At 55.5% G+C, this 20,534-nt stretch overlaps 1 protein-coding gene across 1 annotated transcript; it reads left to right on the forward strand.

The window, feature by feature from the left end:
* Positions 1–9,059: 9,059 nt before the first annotated feature.
* On the forward strand, positions 9,060–19,002 carry GGT1 (gamma-glutamyltransferase 1; the record flags this gene model as incomplete). Its single annotated transcript, XM_084244445.1, has 12 exons — positions 9,060–9,217; positions 10,939–11,069; positions 11,188–11,274; positions 12,908–13,100; positions 13,484–13,641; positions 14,488–14,634; positions 15,090–15,226; positions 17,610–17,797; positions 18,014–18,141; positions 18,229–18,341; positions 18,415–18,528; positions 18,856–19,002. 12 exons carry the CDS (start codon positions 9,060–9,062, stop codon positions 19,000–19,002), a joined length of 1,701 nt encoding a protein of 566 aa, XP_084100571.1.
* Between the last annotated feature and the right edge of the window lie 1,532 nt (positions 19,003–20,534).

The raw sequence follows: 20,534 nt of genomic DNA on the forward strand, positions 1-20,534 counted from the left end.
AGTGAACAGGCGAGAACCTGCCTGCAGAAGACATTTCAGGAAGGCAAATTGGCCCTTGATATTGGGAAGAACCATGGTCCCGCTGTCTCTAGAGGTAGAGAGCCCCCCCCCCCGCCCCGGTCAGGAAACGTGTGTAGCTGACCTTTCTGGTGTGCTAGACATGGGCAATTGAGACAAGGCATTTGGGATTCTGCTAGCCTAAAGTTGATTAAGATGCTAGGATGTTGGCATTTGAAATCACTTTTGTCAGCCACTAGGCCAGTGTCTCCTTGGAGCTGGCTGATACCAGAGGACACCAAGTGTCCCGGATGATGTCAGCTTTCCTGATTTCCAGGTCCTGAGATACCATCCCAGCAGTTCTGGAGGACAGCTGGGTGTTTGCATCTGGGTGTGCCTGGCTCACTCTCTGGAAGGCTCTGACTGCTGTTAGTTCCCAAATGTTGTGTCTCATGTGGAACATGAGGCTCTTCATGTGGGACCTGCACTTCACGGAGTCAGACACAACCACTCCTGGGACCTGACAGTGGGGTGGGGCCAAGCCAAAGCTGCTGTGGGACACCAGTTGCAGGAAGTGGTTTACACGCATACCCTGTGTCATAGGTCCCTGCTTGCCTGTTCATCCGAATGGCTTTGGGCAAGTAAGTAACTTCCTATCTCAGGTTGTGGTTTCCTGCGCTGCAAATACCCCTCTTGCCCCACTGGTGCCTTGTTTTCCCAGGCACAGAGGTGTGGCAGAGCTGAGCCTGTCAAAACAGGTAGAGTCTTAGAGGCTACTGTGGCCTATTTCTCAGGTGGAGAGATGGCGGTGACTAGCCTCCCCTGCCCACTGTCCAGCTCCTTGAGCCTCCAGCCTGGCCAAGGCCCCAAAGGCTTTCCAGGTTACTGGTGCCAGCACAGCAGAAGTGATTTGCAGATGAAAGGCATTAGGATATTAGGTTGAGCCCACCCACTCATGTTGCCTTAGTAGCTGCTTCTGCCTAAAGGCCAGCCCCCGCCCAGGAAAACTCCTCAAGGAAAAAGGACACAGAGCCCAACTCAGTCAGTCCCCAACCAGTGCCCCCATCAACATTCCCTTCTTCCCATAGCCCTTGCCCTCTGCTTGGTTCCTGGAGCCCACCAGGGTCTTAATGAGTGAGCCAAGGTTAATGGGTTACCCAGCCCAGTGACACATTCACCAGCCTCCCTGGACTCTCAAAGTCCAGACACACTGGCCTGGCCTTCAAGGTCTAAGCTCAGGCACTTCCCTTTCCAACCATGACACCTCAGGACTCAGGAAGGGCCCAGGGAGGTCAAGTTTCCCTTGCACCTTCACTGCTGGGGAGGCCCCCAGTGTCTGCCTCCAGAATGGAGGCAGCTCCATACTCAAGTGCTTCCCTCCATCTGGCTCATTCAGCCACAGGTGTGGGGTGGGTGGAGGAGGCCTGGGTGGAACTACTTGACTTTTCTGAAGAAAATTTTGAAGAGGCCATGACACCCAGGAAGTGGACTTTTTGGCGTATCTTCTTGGCGTGTCCACCCCTACCTACTCCCAGCCTCAAGTTACCTGCCCCCACAGTCTCCATCACTGGGTCTGTCCCTCTCTTGGTGGCCTGGGCTCTTCCTCTTCCTCAGTTGATTATACTATTGCCTCTCCAGTCTGTCTGGGCTCCTTGAGAGATGATTCTGAACAGGCCAGGATCAGATGAGAGAATGAATAAATGAATTTGAGCCAGGACTGTGCTAGTGGGAGCATTCTGGAGGCAGCTCGCCTGTGTGGACTTCCCCTGGAGGGCTGAGGTGTGTGGGCACGCCTGGGCCTGCCAGCCCTCTGGGGGCACCCACTCCCTCTTATTTGATGGGCAGAGGAGGTGGGGGATGAGCTGAAGGCTTCATCCCCTCCCTCCATTGCCTTTTGCCCTCCAGCCCTCTGGGTATGATCTCAGAAAGTTGGATAAGGAACTTTCTGGATCACTCCTTTCAGGCTAGGTGACCATGGTCCTTGAAGTGACAGCCCCTAGACATCCTACTTATGGCGCCGAGCAGGAGTGGAGAAGAGGACATCTCCCATCCTGGAGCTATGGACAGAGCCTTAGACTCCTCAGATCTGGTGGGGGTCTCAGATGCTTACACTCCAAACCGTCTTAGTTTAGGCACTCCAGGTACTATGTGACCCCACTCTGGATATCCTAAAGGGGGGAAGAGGGGCTCACTTCCCCCTAGGAGACCCTTCCTCTCCCTGAAAACCAGCCTTATTCAGCCCCAATGAGGCCCTCACACTCAGGTCTTTCATTCAGGGTTTGGGTGCCCGCTGGGCTCAGTGAGCCTGGCAGCTATCCCAAGTCACACAGCTCCAGGGAAAGGACCAGGATCCAGGCCTCTTCCCACCTGGAAAGGATCCTGTGCCTTTAAAGCCTCCCCCCACCCCAGGCCGGCAGGGGGAGGGAGGGGAGGAGCTGGGTCACAGTTGGGCTTTGGGGACTCAGCTCAGTGCTGGAGAGCTGCAGGAGGACCAGCCTGGGAACCAGGTGAGTGGGGCCCCAGGTGAGCCAGCACCGTGTCTGGCAGATCCCCTATGCTGTGTGACCCCAAGGTCTACTCACCCTCTCTGAGTCGCTGGGCCTCTTAGGTGAGAGAGCTCATATTTGGGCCTCCTGGGAGCACCTAGAGGCCCGGGTCCAGCCCCAGCCTTTGCACATGCTGGTGGATTCTGGTAGAGTCCCTCTTCTTCTCTGGGCCTCAGTCTACACACCTGCTCAGTGGGGTGAGCTGGCCCTCATGGTGAAGGGAGCGGGCCCTTGTGGACAAATCCTGCAGAGGAGTTGGCCAGGTGGGCAGAGCCTTGATTCTTTGGATCTGGGCTGAGATTCTGTTTCTTGTTTGGTAAGTGGGTTTAAGAATGTCCGTCAAAGCTTTCTGGTTCATTCAGCCACAGGTGTGGGGTGGGTGGAGGAGGGCTGGGTGGAACTACTTGGCTTTCCTGAAGAAAACTTTGAAGAGGCCACAACACACAGGAAGTGGACTTTTTGGAATTAGAGAGGGTGGAGTGTAGCGTAAAGAGATTGAGGACCAGGAGGATCTGGCAGGTGAGGTGACGCCCTGAGGGGTGTGGTGTGCATTCTGGAGTGAATCTGTGATGGGGGCTCAAGTGCTGTGTCCTGGGGCATACCTGTTCCTCTTGGGTTTCTGACTTTGGCTGTGGTGGGGGTGGGGTAGGGTCAGTTGTGCAAGGAGCCATTGCACAACTCTAGGGGGCGCCGCCACCTTGCGGTCACACCATGCATCTCCCAGCTGTTGTGACATATTTCTAGAAGGTAGTGATCATCGAGTCTTGTGGAAGTTGTCTTTTTTAAATTCTCAGCCCTCAGCCACCAGGGTGAACAGCAAGGGAGGCAGTCTGGGTAGCGGTACTTGTCTCCTTACAACATGTGGCAGCGGGATGAAAAAGGATTACTCAGAGTCCATGTCTAGAACAGCGAGAAGCCTAGAGGGACCACGCCACGAAGGTGCAGCCCAGCTCCAAGTGCAGTTTCTTTTTTATTTAGAATCAGAAAATAAAAATGATCAAAGAAGCAGCAGGCAAACTGCTTATGCAAAAGTGTATGGGGAGCGAGTAACCAGCTGGCCCCAGCCAAGGTTGGGAACTAGGGAGAAAGTCAAGGAAAGTCTCAGTGTTTACGCTGCTCTCACCATCACACCTATTCTGTTTCTGCACATGGCTGTTTTCAGCATGTAGAGATCCTCAGACCAGGAATTTTGCCCTGAGAGGTTCCTTAACTTTTCCTGTTTTTGCACACTGAGAGGCACAGAATAGTTAAAGCAAAGGGTAATCAAGGCAAAGTCACAGAATAGTTGAGGCACACAATAATCCAGGCTCCCACAGTGTTTGCATCCCTGGGTGCAGGCAGGGCTGGGGAAGCTGGTGAGTGGTGTCTTACCCTCTGGGAGGTGACTGCTTGCTGTGGGCTGGCAGTGGTGGGGCCAAGGGGGTGAATCCCAGGCCCATTTGCTGGTCTGTGGGCTAACTCCCTGGAACCAGCTGACCTTGGTCAAGTTGCTTCCACCTGAGCCTCATTTTCCTGTCTGAATTTGGGGCTGTGTTCTGGTTTCACCTCTGTGGATTTGGGGTTAAAGTGACACAGCCATTCGGTTGGGTTAGATTAACAGATAAACTCCAGGCTGGCTGCTATCTTCCTCTTCCTTGTGCTCTCCTCTTTGCTGCCTCCTGGGAACCTGCCTTGCTTAGCCTCCACTCAGCTCATGAGAGTACTGGTGGGTGTGGTGCTGATGGCAAGGCTTGCATATTTCTAGGAACTGGGAGCGCACCTTCTTTTGTGCCGGGGACAAGAGCCATGGGTCCGGAGGAGACCTCTAGCCCCCAGCCAGCAACTTTACTGGGATGAAACAGTTTCCCCAGATGTATCCCCCTAGGTTTCCTCTCTGCGTGAAGGGAGTGGGGTCTGACTGGGACGGAATGTGACATGTTTGCCATATGAGGAAAGGCCTTCTTTGTTCTGTAAGTCATATCTCTGTTGACGTAGCTTTTAATGTGAAGTCTTCCCTTATGTCTCCCATCCCTGGAACCTACAACTACTGCTAGGTTTTACCTGTGTCCCATCACAGGCAGCTCTGCTCCAACTTAACCCTAGCTCAGGGTTTTTCTGTTGGGCTCATTGGTGGGATCTGTAAAATCCTCTGCCCCATTCCCTCAGACTTTCTTCCTGTCCTTCTGTTGCTGCTGATACTCTTGTATTTTTTTTTTTTTTAAGGTTTGTTTATTTATGCATACAAGAGCTGGGGTGAAGGCCAAAGTGTGTGTGTCGGCGGGATGGGGTTTGAGAGGGTTTACCAGAGTCAGTGGGGAACAGAACAGGCAGACTGACCGAAATACACTGCTGAGGGGAGCAGCGGGTGAGGCAGGAGAAGTCCGCTGCGCCATGTGGAGCTCCCTGGCCCAGGATCGAACTCATGCTGGAGTGGCTGCGGACAGCTTCATAGTGCTGACGCTTAGCCCCTTGTGCCACCAGGGAGGCCCTACTCTTGTATCTTGTGCCACCCCAGGCAGGAGGCAAACTGTTGAGCAAACTTGGGCGAAAGACAGAGCCTTGTGGCTCTCCACTATCACACCCCTCCGCCCCAGCTGACTGCCCTGCGATGCAGCCACTTAGGCAGGGCCACGTCCCCTGACATTCCTGGCTAGTGGCCAGCCCTTGTGGCCAGGTCCTGGGTATTCAGCCCCTGCCTTATGCCTTGTCCATCTTCCCAGTCGCCCTGGTCTGCAGGGCTAGGGAGAATGTCCAGCAAAAGAACTCTGTCACTGCAATTCACGTTTTGTGTTGATTTCATGGGAGTGCAGTTGGTGGGTTCTACCCCAAGCCTGCTCAAGGGCAGTAGGGGACAGGACAGGCCTGTTTTGTCTATGTGACCCTGGGCCGGGCAGCAGTATCTAATTAGCTTCCTTGCATCCTGTCAGATGGCTTAAACTTTCAAGAAGGTTGTGGATTAAGTGTTGCAGATGGGGGCAGCAGATCTAGAGGCAGCAGATCAGGGAGCTGAGGAGGGAGATGTACTCCAAGAAATGGCTGACCCTTATCCTTGGCAGAAGAAGGCCATGGAGTGTGGGGAGGAAGGCCATAGAGTGTGGGGAGTGGTGTTCAAGTTTTCCTGGGTGGGATATGTTGCTGCTTCTGGCTTGGGATCTCTTTGGTGGGCAGATCAGGGACCTGCAGTAACTTGGGGCAGGTAGGAGATGGCCAGGCTTATGTTGGGCCAGCTCTGGCCTTCACTGGGCCCTCCCTTTCTAGGATGTTCAGGTAGCTGCTTGGGTCTTGGGGCACTAACATTCTTGGATAAGTGGTGGAACTGGTTGGGAAGACAGGCCTCAGGCCACGTTCTAGGAAGCCACCCTTGGCGTCCACTTGCCAAGTGTGGTGAGGCCTCGCAGGTTCCAGTTCTGGTCTGGTACCAACCACACCCCATCTCTGGGACACTGTGTCTGTTCCCACAGTTCAGAGATTTTGAATAGGACAGGGTGAGTCAGTGGGGGACCCCACCTGCCGTTCACTGGAGGGCTGTACTAGAGGACACTCACCTTGGAAGCAATCAAGTCCTAGAGAGAAGAACCCCTTCCTAGCTCCTCAGTACCTCCTACCTGCTGCCCAGGACCCTCCCAGGACTTCATGAACTTTAGTCACGTGGTAATAGGCAAGTCCCTGTGCTACCTTGCTTCCTTGATATCAGTCTCTGGCAGTCTTCCCTGCCAGGCTGGACCTTTTAGAGAAATCACCTGCTTTCCACCCTATTCAGACACCTCCACATGTGCCACGGAGATGCCGGGTGCCCCCTAGCCAGCCCGTCACACCCTCTGGGACTAGGTGAACACGTGAGTTCTTCTGCCCTTTCCTGTCTCTGCTTCTCCTGGGAGGTGCCCACCCCTGGATCCCAACCCCAGAGGCCCCCTGAGGAGCTCTGCAGGCGTGGCTGTGCACTGTGGCTGAGACTTTCCCAGGCAGACAAATCTGCCTCTTCCTCCCAGGCATGCCCCAGCCTAGAGCTGAGGTCTGAGGAACACGGGCTTTCCTGGGCCTCTGCTGCTCCTGGGCCTCAGGTAAGCCCACCAGGGTCACAAGGAGTGGAGCCAAGGGTTGAGGCCAAGCACTGTGCCTGACCCACTCTCTGGCCTTAGTTTGCCCTCCTGATGTCGATTTGGGTGAAAGCCTTTGGCTTGTACATTGTTTTAGTGAGTCTTTGAGAAAATGTGGGGTGAGGGTGGGAAACGGAAGCCTGGTTCCCCAGCAGGGTGTCTTCCGCAGGACAGGACTGTGGACTTCTGCAGGGGGGGAGGAGGGCCGGGACCGTGACTGGGCCAGCCTCCCTGCTGGGAGGAAGGCCTGGGAGGAGGTGGTAAGTCAGTGTGGCTCACCCCCTCCCAACATGCCCTGGCAATCTGAACCTCACTGGGTGTTCCTGCTTCTCAGAAACCCATTTGGAGCCTTTAGATGGATGGATGGAGGGACACAGGAGAGGCTGGAGCATGGATCTCAGGGGGTCATGGCTGACTCACCCCAGTGGTCCGAGGAGAGTCTCAATTCATGGCCCTAAGCCTGGGAGAAATGGGGCCATTCCCTCAAGTTACTCAGCATGGCCTGACCCAGAGAATGGGACTGAGAGAGTCTCTTGGTGGATGGGTCTGTGCCTAAACTGAGCCTAGTCCCAGCTTGCTCTGCCCCATGGGATGGGAAAGGTCTTTGTCTGGACCTGATGCTGCATTTCGCTGGCCCAGCTCCTGAGGCCTCTTGGACCTCCCAGCAGAGCTATCTCCATTAGGAACCCTTAACCCTGACCTGGCATCCCTGCCAGTGCCTAGAGTATGCCAGGTCTGGCAGAGGGCAGAGAGCAGAAGACAAGGCCTGTCCTCAGGGCGGGGCCTGCTTGGCACTTTGGACAGAGCCCTCTGACTGCTTTTTGAAGGACTAAAGAGCAGTTGATAATGGTAGGAGGGAGGGCAGGGTGGGGGCTGTGTGGGAGTCTAGGCCAGAACCATGGTGCCCATATTTGGTCAAGGTGGAGGGGAGGGGCTGGCTATACTCCTACTGGGGACATGGGGTAGTGGTCTGCCACAGGATCTCTGATTGAGCTGGGAGGTGTAAAACCTTCCATGCTGGTATCTGGATGCTCCACACATAGGGAGCATAGACACACACACATCTATTTTTGGACGCGTGTTTAGCCCCAAATATGACCCTCTGAATAGGGACAGGAAAAGTCAAAGGGCTCCAGGCTGGAGCTCACTGGAGGGAGAACTGAGTCTGGGAGAAGGGAACCCCTGCCTCTGTCATCACACCTCGTTGCCTCCACTGCAGAGATCTCAAGGCTCACTGCTGTCCTTCCCCACACAGCCTGGAAGGGAGCCAACAGGACATCAATAAACGAGAGGTCAATCACCTTCCCTATGCCCATTCAGGCGTCCGGGGCAAAGTGTAGCTGTGATATTTAATTGCAGCCAACACTTATTTAGTACCTCATACTTTCCAACCCACTAAATCTTCACACTTCGAGAAGACAGTTGGTCGGTGGCTTGCTCAAGGCCCCACAGCCCACCAGTGGCATGTCCAGGCTGAGGAGCAGCAGGCTGTTCTAGAGCCTGAACGCTCTCTCACCTTGGCCCAGCATGCCTGGGCCTCTGCCACCTCGTCCTAAGGCATGCTCACTGCCCTCCCTGCCTCGCTGCGTGCTCACCCTCTTTGCTGAGCCTGGGAGCAACGCTGAGCAAATTCATGCTGATCACTTCCTCTTCTCTCTGGAGCTCTGGAGGCAGAGAAATCTGACAGAACTTCCTGGGGAGGGCTGGGGTGGGTGTGCTTCAGGTACACTTTTCAATTTTTAGAAGAACAAGGAGACTGCGTGGTTGAGGTGTCTCTCTGGAGCAGATTCTGGGGCCATAGACTCCTGCAGAGTGTGAGAGAGACCCCAGTCACCTTATCAGCACTTCCAGTCGCCCACCTCTTGTGGCCACCTCCCCAGGTGAGGCTCTGGGCTTCCCTCTGCAGACAGAAGGTAGGACTGGCTCTGTGATCTGAGGATTCCAGAAGAGACTGTGGGTGTGATGGTGTGACAGAAGCTAAACCCCATGCTCCGTGGCAGGCCCCTCTAGGGGACCGGGGAAATGCTGGGCCCTGAGCTGAGGTGGGAGACATGATGGATCAGGCTAGGCTGGGTCCTCCAGGAGCCTCTGCTTGGCAGCAGGGGCTAAGCCACTAGAGGATACAAAGCCCTGAAATCAGGGTTCTCCCGGGGTCCCTGCTGGGATGGACTCCTTTCTGGGCTAGGGCCCTGAGGGGAAGAAGGGAGGAGGTAGGGCCGAACTGGGCCAGGACCTCTGGCAGAGAGAATGACCTGAGCAAAGGCCTGGATAGCTCACATATGTTCTGGGAAGCTTGGGGACTTCAGGGAGGTCTCTGCGGCTAGACTGGGCTGTGCCTTGTAGGATGCGGGTCTGGATGTGTCCAAGGAGTGGGCCAGTGGCGGTCCCCTGAACCTGCTCCCTCTGCTCCCCCAACTCCCACCCCCGTGCCTGCAGAGCCATGAAGAAGCGGGGTATGGTGCTGGCCCTGCTGACCGTGGTCCTGGTGTTCCTCATCATCGGCCTTTGCCTCTGGCTGCCCTCCTCCAAGTCACCTGACCATGTGTACCCCAAGGCGGCTGTGGCTGCTGACGCCAAGCACTGCTCCGAGATTGGGAGGTAAGGACATCTATCTGGGGCAGGACGTGGGGACACAGGCCTGGAGATGACTATATAAGTGGGCCTGTCCATGACCCTTGGCTTGCTGAGACTCAGTTTTCCCACATGCAAACAGGCTGCCTGGGCAGGGGATGTCCTTTCCTTGGATGCTCTCATCAGTTTCTAATCACAGGGTCAGGGGCACTGTCCCTGAGAGCAGGGTGCCATCTTCCAGTGCCCAGGGAGACCCCTTGTCTCAGTTTTAAGGTGCCTGTCTCTTTGGATTAAGCTCTGTTGTTTCATGTGGGGTTTTTGTTGGTACAACCTGCTTACTTTATATGGAAAGATCAAAGGCACTTGAAAGATTCAAACAGAAAAAAAATAAATTATTGGCAAAAAGTAACAATTTTCTTTCTATTTAGAAAATGGAAACTAAGTCCATTGGTTTTGTTACAGGGCAGGGAGAGGGGCACCCCAGCCCCCCCAAACCTGCCTGCTCTAAATAGGTTCTGCCATCCACTGCATCAACACAAAACATATGAGACTTTAATGAAAAGGAACTTTAATACAATTAGGAAACAATACAGAAAAGGCAAAGAATATAGTTTCTAAATCAAGCACCCACAGTTACCCGTCCCCTCTTCGGTAAAAGTCCAGCCAAATGGGATTGGCCCAGGGCAAGGCCCCAAAGCCTGCCACAGTCTAAAGCAGCTTTCAGTGGGGACCCACAGAAAAGGATCAGAAACAACCAGACAAGTCTGGGAGGAAAAGAGCAAAATCAAAATCAAGACAAAAACCACCATTGTCTCCTCCCCACGGGTCTCTCACCCACATCTGTGTCACCCAGCCCACGACCAAAAGGCAAGCGCAGTTTCTTCACGCATCTCTCTGCTCCACATGCCTCCTCCAGGTCTCCTTCTGGCTCTCATTCCTGCTTCCTCCCTTCCTCCATCCCTTCTGCAGCATCTTCTTCTCCCTGCTCAGCTCTACCCTCCTTGGCCCTCCACCCTCCTGGACAACAGAACCCGTCCTGTTGTCCCCACATGAAACAACAGAGCTTAATCCAAAGAGACAGGCACCTTAAAACTGAGACAAGGGCACTGGAAGATGGCACCCTGCTCTCAGGGACAGTGCCCCTGACCCTGTGATTAGAAACTGACGAGAGCATCCAAGGAAAGGACATCCCCTGCCCAGGCAGCCTGTTTGCATGTGGGAAAACTGAGTCTCAGCAAGCCAAGGGTCATGGACAAGGGTGGGGTAGGAAACCTGAAACTTCCCCCTTTCCTGGGGACCACCCTGTTACAGTTTTAGAGTTATGTTTTATTTATTTTTAAGATTTATTTTATTTATTTATGCATGCAAGAGCTGGGGTACAGGCCAGAGATGCGGTGGGGGGTTGGGGGAGGGTGAGAGGACTCACCAGAGACAGAGTGGGGAACAGAACAGGCAGCACACCGCTGAGGGGAGCAGCGGGCGAGACAGGAGAGGTCTCCTGCGCCATGTGGGTTTCTCCCTGGCCAGCCTGGGATCGAACTTGTGCTGCAGAGGCTGCTATTGCTTCATAGTGCTGATGCTTAACCCCTTGCACCACCGGGAGGCCCTAGAGTTATATTTAAAAAAAAAAAAAAAAACTCCAGGGACTCCTCTCCCATCCCTCTTTGGGGGAGTGGAGGTGGCAGTGTCATGTCCATGGGGTTGGGGACCCCGAAGGTTCTCATGCCTCCATTCACATGCCCCGGCAGGGACGCACTGCGGGACGGTGGCTCAGCAGTGGACGCTGCCATCGCGGCCTTGCTGTGTGTGGGGCTCATGAACGCCCACAGCATGGGCATCGGAGGTGGCCTGTTCCTCACCATCTACGACAGCAACACGCGTGAGTGCTGCAGGGAGCCCAGGCTGTGCTAAGGCTGGAGTGACCCTGGGTTCACCCCTGGGTTCAGCAGGGGTGGGGTTGGCTTTGGTGTGACCTGCTCACCTGTTTCTCCTTGCAGGAAAAGCTGAGGTGATCAATGCCCGAGAGGTGGCCCCTGAACTGGCCTTTTCCAACATGTTCAACAGCTCAGACCAATCCCAGGAAGGTGAGAGGGAGGCCAGGGTATGGGGCAAGACAGACCGTGTGAGCACGCCCTTGTTGGCGCCAGGGACCATGCTGGCAGTCCCAGACACCCCTCTCCCATCCCTTCCTGGCCCCGTGACCCTCACGCAATGAATGGTCAAGACCATCCTCATGGAGGATGAAGGGACAGAGCCTTTGTTATTTCTGGCCGGCCCCACTAGGGTCGTGCTGTGTTAGCACATGGAAAGAATCATTCTTACCACAATAGTCACTCACTGGGGGTCACTTGGGCCATCAGCACTCTGCTCTCTTGTCTGGTGAGCCTGTTGAGCCCTCCTTGTACACTTGGCACTATGTGGATTCCCGTTTTTCAGGTGGGGATGCTGAGGCCCAGAGAGGTCATACAAACCAGTGAAGTCACACAGTAGAGATTGTACCCAGGCTGTCTGAACAGACACCCACGTCGTTCATTCATGTGCTCATTAGTGGGACTAGCTCTTGAGAGTACAAGGTGCAATCTCTTTTTTTCTAATTTATAGAGGTTTTTTAGCCTCTGTCTTGTAACCTATAGAGGAGGTTGCCTCACTTGTCAGGCAGTTGAGTCAGTGGTCACTAGGGACCACCGCTCCAAGGGTCCCCTGATCACAGAATAAGAAGCTGGAGGAGAGGTGGGCACACCTGCCATCCATAGCTGGTCTGACCCAGGAGTGACGGGAGGAGAAAGTGGGGACAGGAAAGGTGAGCCTTGGAGGAAAAAGCTGGCAGCATCAGGGTCATTGGTCACTGCCAGCAGGATGGTGTGAGACCCTGAGTGGTGGAGGTCAGGGGAGCATTTCTTTAAGGTGGAAGGAGTTGTGTGCTAGTGTGAGACCTGAGATTCGCAGTTTTAATAACTGTACTTTCAGAAGCTCGTGCCCACCTTTGGGATGGTGAGGCCACTCTGGAGCTGCAGTCTCCCAGGCTGGGTGTTGCTGAAGTGGCCTTGGTGGGATGGTGGCCTTGGCTGTGCCTGCCTGCATCTCAGTCCAGTTTAGGGCGTGATGGGCAGTGGGTTATGTCTCTGATGGAATCTTGGTCTCCTCGAGGTTCAGCGCTAGAAGACAGGGCATGGTCTTCAGAAAACTGAAGCCCAGACAGCAGACAGGGCAGGGTTGCAGCTCAGGTCCCAGTTCTGGGACAACAGGAGAGAGGAAGGGGGTCCTTGCCTTGAAACTGGGCCAGCATTGAGGGGGACCTGGACTTGTGTTGGGGGCTTGGGCAGGTTCAGTGGAACCCTTGTATCTTATGGAATGAGAGGTCGTGTGCCAGGAGGCTCAGGCTGAGTAACGATGGGTGGTCTGGTTTTCCAGTCTCATTGTGCAACCTCGAACCTGGTACAGGATTTCAGACATGGTGGCACCTGTGGAGACAGGCATCTAGGCCAGGGACAACAGAACCCAAAACACTGCTCCCCCCTCTCCCTCTTGGGAGATGCCCTTAAAAGGCATCCCTAGCCTATATGAATTCTTGCCTCCCACATTCAGATGTGACCTCAAAAATCTATTTCCTTTCTAAGCTTCCCTGGTCCCATCTGGGGACTGTGCCTGGAATGCTGCCCCAGAGAGGCCCTGGTGTCCCTGCCTGGAGCCATTAACCACATCCTGCTCCCTCTGCAGGGGGCCTGTCAGTGGCTGTTCCTGGCGAGCTCCGAGGCTATGAGCTGGCACACCGGCGGCACGGACGGCTGCCCTGGGCTCGCCTCTTCCAGCCCAGCATCCAGCTGGCCCGCCAGGGGTTTCCTGTGGGGAAGGGCTTGGCGGCTGCCCTGGAGAGAAGCCGCGCAGTCATTGAGCAACAACCAGAGCTGTGGTATGTCTGTGGGTACCGGCCCCCACCCCCCGGGCACAGGCTCGGGGGGGCATGGCCCAAGATCCCTGCATGCTCCTGAGAGGCTGGCAGAGTACTTTCAGGAACCTACTGAGAGGATCCAGGAGTGGTCAGAGCATATCCTGAGCCTGATGCATGGGGTCCTGGCTGGGGTGTCCTGAGTGGCAGGGGACTCTAGGAGGCATGGACTGGACACCCAGGGATCAAGCCCTGAGTGACAGAGCCATTCCTCCTGTGGACAGACACGCGTTGTCCTTTGTTCTCATCCTCCTGAGTGTGTGTGTTTAGGCCTTGGGGTAAGGCAGGGGTGTGGCTCCCAGAGCCTGTCCCACCCACCTGCCTCACAGGAACCCCCTTTGCCCCAGTGAGGTGTTCTGCCGGGATGGGAAGATTCTGAAGGAGGGGGACAGAGTGACCATGCCGAAGCTGGCGGACACATATCAGACACTGGCAACGGAGGGTGCCCAGGCCTTCTACAATGGGAGCCTCACAGCCCAGATTGTCAAGGACATCAAGGCGGCTGGTGAGGAGGTGACCTTGGGGGCTTGGTTCAAGGAACTGCAGAGCGGGAACCCCTGAAGGTCCAGGGGCCTGGGGTCCTTTGATCCTGTCTTGGCTGAGCACCAGACCCTCAGGGTCAGTATGAGACCAGGAGATAAAGCCCCTGGGGGATAAATGCAGGTGTTAAGCAGGAGCTGGGACTGGGGAAGCCCTGACAAGTGATGCAGAGAGCTTCCTGGAGGAGGTGTGCCTCAATTGCAGGTGAGGTTGGACTTTGTAGGCAGATGGGAGGGGCATTCTTGGCAGAGGGCGCAGCCCAAGATCCTGAGAGAAGGGATTTGAATCTCTGAGTGGGTCGCAAGGGTGGACTTGGCTTAGTCAGAGATGCATTGAAGGGGCTGCCTGTAGGGGCAGGTTCTGACAGATTTGGGCCCAGGAGCTTGGCTGTGGCTTTCTTCATATGTTATTTTTGTCCGTGTGTCAGGGAGGAAGGTGATTATATTGACCTTTACCACTGACGCCGGAAATTAGTCTGTAAATACCTCATCTGTCTGGAGCCATATCCTTGGAGAATTAAGAGCCTCTTTCCACCCACCCATTAGTCATAGCAGGAGGGGGTTGAGCTGGGGGGAGATGGGAGCGTTATTTTCCACTTAGAGAAGACCCTTTGGCTCTCAAGAGGAAAAAAAGCAGATTTGGAAGCCTAGTGGCGCTAGCAAGTTGAGGTGGGCTGGCCCGGGCCTGGCCATGAAGAGGTGGTACTGTTAGGAAGGACAAGGGGTCTGAGGTCGGTGGAAGGGCTGGTGCAGGGATCCCAGCTGGATGGCTTCTTGTACCTCTGCCCCACTGAGCTGCTGCCCGGTTGCAGGGGGCATTGTGACCATCAAGGACCTGAACAACTACGCTGCCGAGGTTATTGAGCCCCTGAATATCACCCTTGGGGAAGACCAGCTTTATGTGCCCAGCGCCCCCCTCAGTGGGCCCGTGCTGGCCCTCATCCTCAACATCCTCAAAGGTGAGTCGTCCCATGTGGCCCTGCAGGGGGCACTAGGGGCACTACAGACCCACTGTGCATGAGGGGTGACCCTCAGGAGCTGGAAAAGGCAGGTTGGGAGGGACAGAGGCGTGGATCATTGTCCCAAGTGTGGGGTAAGGGAGTGAAGTGGGAAGGGGCTCTGGTTTGGCCTAGACACCCAGCAATGGGAAGTTCACAGCCTGGATTCTGGTCCAAAGGCGCATCTAAGTGGTCATCTGTGACTGTGCGGCCTGGGCAACCCTCTGGCTGGGTGTGTACAGGCCGGGCTGGGACTACTTCATCCATCCGAAGTGGCCCCCTGCTGTTGGTTATTAAATATTCCTCCTCTCAAGATGGGCCAAGTGATTCAGGGAGTTGTGACCCCACCCTGGGGTGAGCTGGCATGTCCCAAGGTCTCCGGGGCTGCCAACGTGCACCTGGCTCTGCCCTGCCAGGATACAATTTCTCCCGGGCAAGTGTGGAGACAGCTGAGCAGAAGGGACTGACGTACCACCGCATCGTGGAAGCCTTCCGGTTTGCCTACGCCAAGAGGACCCTGCTTGGGGACCCCAAGTTTATTAACGTGACTCAGGTAAGGGGCAGGGGCTGACACTTGATGGATGGGGAGCCTGCTGTGGAGGTGCCAGGGGGGCTCCCTGGGACACCCACAGCCTTACTCACGTTTTATTAATCTGTTCCCACCACCAGCTTTGGTCATGGACCTACTATGTGCAGGGATAAACTGGTGACCCGCGTCTCAACCTTTGTCCCCTGGAGTTCACAGTGTGGGGAAGGCCAGGGCAGACAGTCTTCACAAGGAGTGATTAGTGCTCCCCCCAACATACACAAGTACACCCACCTCAGGGCCACTGTACATGCTGTGCCCTTGGCCTGGAAGGTTCTGGAGTAGTTGATGCTGAGGTGTGGAATGCACAGGGTGGTTGGAGTCCTCAGAGGTGATGAGAAGGTTGGGTGCAGGGGAGAGGATCCACATTTCAGTGTAGAGGACTCGCCTACTTATCCCCTGGTCATACCATGGAGCTAATACCTTCCAGATCCCACTGCTCAATACACTCTCTGCCAAGTGCCCTGGCTCGAGATTGGGCCTCCACTGAGACCCCCATCATATTCTTCCTTACCTACGTGGATCCACCTTTCCAGGACAGACCTGAAGACCTCTCACACTGACCTGTAAGCTACCAGGAGGGGCCTCTGCTCCCCGGCTGTCCTCCTGATCTCCCAGGTCTCTTCGTTTTCTCAGTGACTCATACACCAGCTCCCCATTACAGCCAGCAACCTGGTGGCTTATGTCCCTGAGACAACAGGAACCACCACAATGTGGCCCCTCCCTTTTGGCTAAGTTGGCCCACGTGCTAACTCAGCTCACCCTTCCTACAATGCTGCTCTGTGCCTCTCCCCGCCGGCCTGTTCTCTCCAGCCGTCTCCTGACAAATTCACTCTTCCTCGCTGCACACCCACACTGCTAGAGCCCCACATCCAGCCTCAGTTTCCCCTTCTGCCCCTTTAGCAGCATAGCACATGGCTCACCTACTCCTCGCCTTGACATTTTGTTTTGCAGAGGGTAGACATTTTGCCACATCCCCTTCCTCTCTCCCCATCTCCCTCCGTCTCTCTATTATGGGCCATACCTTTTTCCGAGTCAGTGGACAGTAAGTCGCAGATATCACTTTGGGTATCTCCTAACGAGGGGAGCCTCACCCCGAGGGTCCCAGGGTCCTTCAGGTTGGTTGGAGCCCCTCAAGGTCACTCCTTGCAGCAACTTGCCACTGTTACCTGTTACCTTGCCACTGTTACCAACATGCCAGTCTCTTACCTGACAACTTCCTTGCCTGTATTGATGATTTTTAAATCCCATGGCCTTTATCTGACCTGTTTCCTCCGGAATAGATTTGAGGAATGATTAGTCAATTAATCCATAGGGGGTTGCCAAAACCTGGAGGCGTCTTCTCTGCTTGATCCCCAGGACCTTGCTGGCTCCTCTTTTCCTCCTCTCCTCCCCTTTCTCTGTTGTCTCCTTTCTGTCTGCCCTTGACACGCTGGGGACCCTGCCATGTTAATGTCAATGTCTCCATGTTTATCCCTCAGCCTGATCTTACTTGTGAACTTCGCAGCCCACTTGACATATGTCTTCAGTCTCCAATGGGCACCCATCCCAAATCAAGCTCCCACTGTCCCCAGTTTTGCCCCTTCCATGGTGTTCACCTCTCCAGTTAACCACCACTCTGGCCTGAAGATTTAGGGTCACCTTTGACTCCTCTTTCTCTCCCACTTGGGCAAGTGACCATCATCTCCATACCTGGTTGATATCTTACCTCCTAGTTGGGTTTACCCTTATTCCTCACAATGCTGCCTGAGGTATCCTGTGAAAACACCCCCAGGGATTCTCACTCCTCTGCCCCAAGCCTCTGTGGCTCAACCAAAAGTCCTTGGAGATGCTTATGGATTCCTATAAGAACGTCACTCCCTACTGACATCTTCAACCGCCCCTCTCCCTCACCCCACTCGCTCTCTGCCTGAGGAGCCTTCCTCAAGGCCTTTGCATTTACAGTTCAGGCCTCAATCAGGCCTCTTTTCAGATGTCATCTTCTCTAAGAAGTCTTCTCTGTATCTCCATGCCCCTTACCTGACTTGTTCTTTCCGACACATCCTCTGCCACCAGGGCAGGAACCTGCATGTCTGGTTCTGGCTGGTGTCCAGTGTCAGGCACACAGTCCAACAAATGAATGAACGATTGAATGCAACGAGAGCAGGGTTTGAGGGTAGCTACACACAGACAGAGTCGCTGGACTATGGCAGAGACAGTGCGAGGGGGCCACGGGGGTCAGAGAGTTTCAGGATGGAGGAGGGTTGTGGTCAGAGCCATGGTCAGGGGTCTCCTGAGAGCTGCTCCCACAAGCCTGTGCCCCCTCCCTGCCCCCCCCCACCTCCTCAGGCCAGCTCTGGGGTCTCGGCAGGTGGTCCGCAACATGACCTCCGAGTTCTTTGCCGCCCAACTCCGGGCCCGGATCTCCGATGACACCACATACCCGGCCTCCTACTATGAGCCTGAGTTCTACACGCCCAACGACGGGGGTACTGCCCACCTGTCAGTGGTCTCGGAAGATGGCAGCGCCGTGTCAGCTACCAGTACCATCAACCTCTAGTACGGGCTGCCAGGTGGCCTGGGTGGGCCAGGGGCTGCCTGCATGTCCTCGAGGGGACTCCATCACCCCCTTCCATGACGGGAAACTGAGGCCCCAACTTGTAGAGTGCTTGCTCCCGTCCCACAGGGAGCTAGTTGGCACTTTGGTGGGTGGGAAGTCTTCTGATGGGTGGGGCAGGACTAGGGTGGACAGTTTCTGACCCAAGTGGTCTGCAGCTTTGGTTCCAAGGTGCGATCACCTGTCAGTGGAATCCTGTTCAATGATGAAATGGATGACTTCAGCTCCCCTAACATCACTAACCAGTTTGGGGTACCCCCCTCTCCAGCCAACTTCATCATGCCAGGTGTGGCATTGGGGGATTGGGTGGGGTGGGATTGGCTGGTGTCCTGGGCAGGCAGCTAACAGTGTCTCTGCCCCCCTCCCACCACAGGAAAGCAGCCACTCTCATCGATGTGCCCAGCAATCATCGTTGGCCAGGATGGTCGGGTCCGCATGGTGGTGGGCGCTTCCGGGGGCACACAGATCACCACAGCCACTGCACTGGTATGTGCCACCCTCCTGTCCGCCCAGCCCCTGCCCCAGGGCCATGCTGACCCCATTCCCACCCTACCTCCAGGCCATTATCAATAGCCTGTGGTTCGGCTACAATGCGAAGAGGGCAGTGGAGGAGCCCCGGCTGCACAATCAACTTCTACCCAATACCACAACGCTGGAGAAAGACATTGACCAGGTGGGGTGGGGAAACTGAGTCACAGTGGGTGTCCATAGGGTGTCCTGGGGTGGAAGCTTGGATCTCTCAAGTCATCACAGCTTAGATAATGGCTGGTGTCCTCTGTCTGGGGGAGGTGACCCTCACCCCCCTGCCTGTGTCATCTTGAGTCCTTGTACATGGGGCCAGGCTGTCCGCTCCAATGATACCTCACAGATGCAACTCACTCTTCTGGTCACTTGGCTGGAAATATCTCCATCTGGGTCTCTGAAGCCCAAGACTGTGTAGGTGTGATTCAGATGGCATCATGAGCCCTGCTGAGGCCCCGATCTCCTCTCCTACCTCCAGGCCGTGGTTACAGCTCTGAAGACCCGGAACCACTACATGGATATCAGGTCCACCTTTATTGCTGTGGTGCAGGCCATCACCCGCACGACTGATGGCTGGGCAGCCGCCTCAGACTCCAGGAAAGGCGGGGAGCCTGCTGGCTACTGAGCACCCAGGGGACAAGGCTGACTGGCAACCCAGGAAAAAGATGCTTGTCAGGGCCAGAGTGGGACTTTGGGAGATGTGCTTCCCCTGTGGGTGACAAAGAAGTGCAATAAATGGGGGCTGCAGCGCCAGGCTCTGGACAGCCTTGCTGGCTCCTGGCTTTCTAAGCTGCAGCATTCTCTGTGTGAAATGCAGTCACCTAGCCCCCGGAAGATCAAGAGGCAGGATTTGGAGGTCTTTACAACCCAGGCACTAGAGGTAGCATCAACATTTCCATGAGGTTCCCAGTGGGTGGGGGTGGAGCTGGGGACTGCACCCTGCCCAGCACTGTCCTTCCTCAGCCAGGCCATCCCTTCCCTGGCTGGGAGTGGCAGTTCCTATATTGGCCACCGGAGGGTGCTGCAGCTCTGGCATTTACTTGGGACCCAGGCAGCAGCGCCAGGCTGTGTGCTGGGAAGTCCGCACCTCCTCACCAGACTGGGTTCACCCTCTGAGGACATTCGGAGGTGAAGCTGAGGTCTGAGGAGTGGGATTGGGCAAGAGGATGGAGCAAAACTTATTGGTTAGAGCCAGACCTGGGGGATTTTCCAAAGAAACCCAGAGTGAAATCAAGCTATAATCAGCTCCAGAATGAGGCCCAGTTCTCAGGGCACAGTGAAATGGAAGAAGTCCCCAGATCCCTGAGGGTCAGGGCTTGGACAGGCAGCTGGCAGGGATGACAGCCAAAGGGAACAGGTCTGGGGAGGGATGAGAGGACACGGCATTCTGCCTCCTCCGCTGTGGGCCAGGCCCTTCTACCCTCCTCAGGGCCTGCTAACTCTTGTGGACACAGTTGTAACACCTGAGGAGAGGTGCGAGGAAAGGCCAGCGGAGGAGGCCAGGGAAAAGGGGGTCGCAACCAACAGCCAGATATCCTCACTATCAGTGAGCATAGCGGGGATGGACAGACAGATAAACTCTTCCCTGAAGGTAGGGAGCATAGAGGCCAGGCAAGGTCAGAAAACCTGGGGCTTCCGTAATATCCATGGGAAATACAGTTTTATGCCTGCAGAGTCTGAGCCCTGGGTCCTGGAGGACCGTGGGATCACTGGGGGATGGGATGGAGGCTGGGTTGGTGTGATATGGAAGTCACTCCACAGCCCTCATTTTGACCCCATTTGCAGGGAAGGAAATAGGCCCAAGGAGGGGCCTTGCTACACATGGAAGTGGGCGCTGACTCTGAAGCTTCCCAGGCCCCTGACTCGCAGGGGCCAGAGGCCCACGAGCTTGGCTCAGGGCTGCGTCTGGGGCCGGGAGACTTGGTTCCCTCTCCTCACCACCTCCTGCCCCTTATCTCCCAGACAAGGCATTTAGGACCTTTCCTGGCTGTACCACTAGACAGACCTGGCATGATATCTGCTCTTTTCCCAAGCCTTCACTCAGTGCTCCCTGCACCCTGGCTCTGTCCATAAGGAGTGGCTAGGGGGAGGAGAGGGGATGTCTCCTAGATCCTGATGACCCCACTGTTCCCACTGCCCCTGCCTCCCAGAGGGTGG

This window comes from Talpa europaea (genome assembly GCF_964194135.1).
Source record: "Talpa europaea genome assembly, chromosome: 10".
Lineage (NCBI taxonomy): Eukaryota > Metazoa > Chordata > Mammalia > Eulipotyphla > Talpidae > Talpa > Talpa europaea.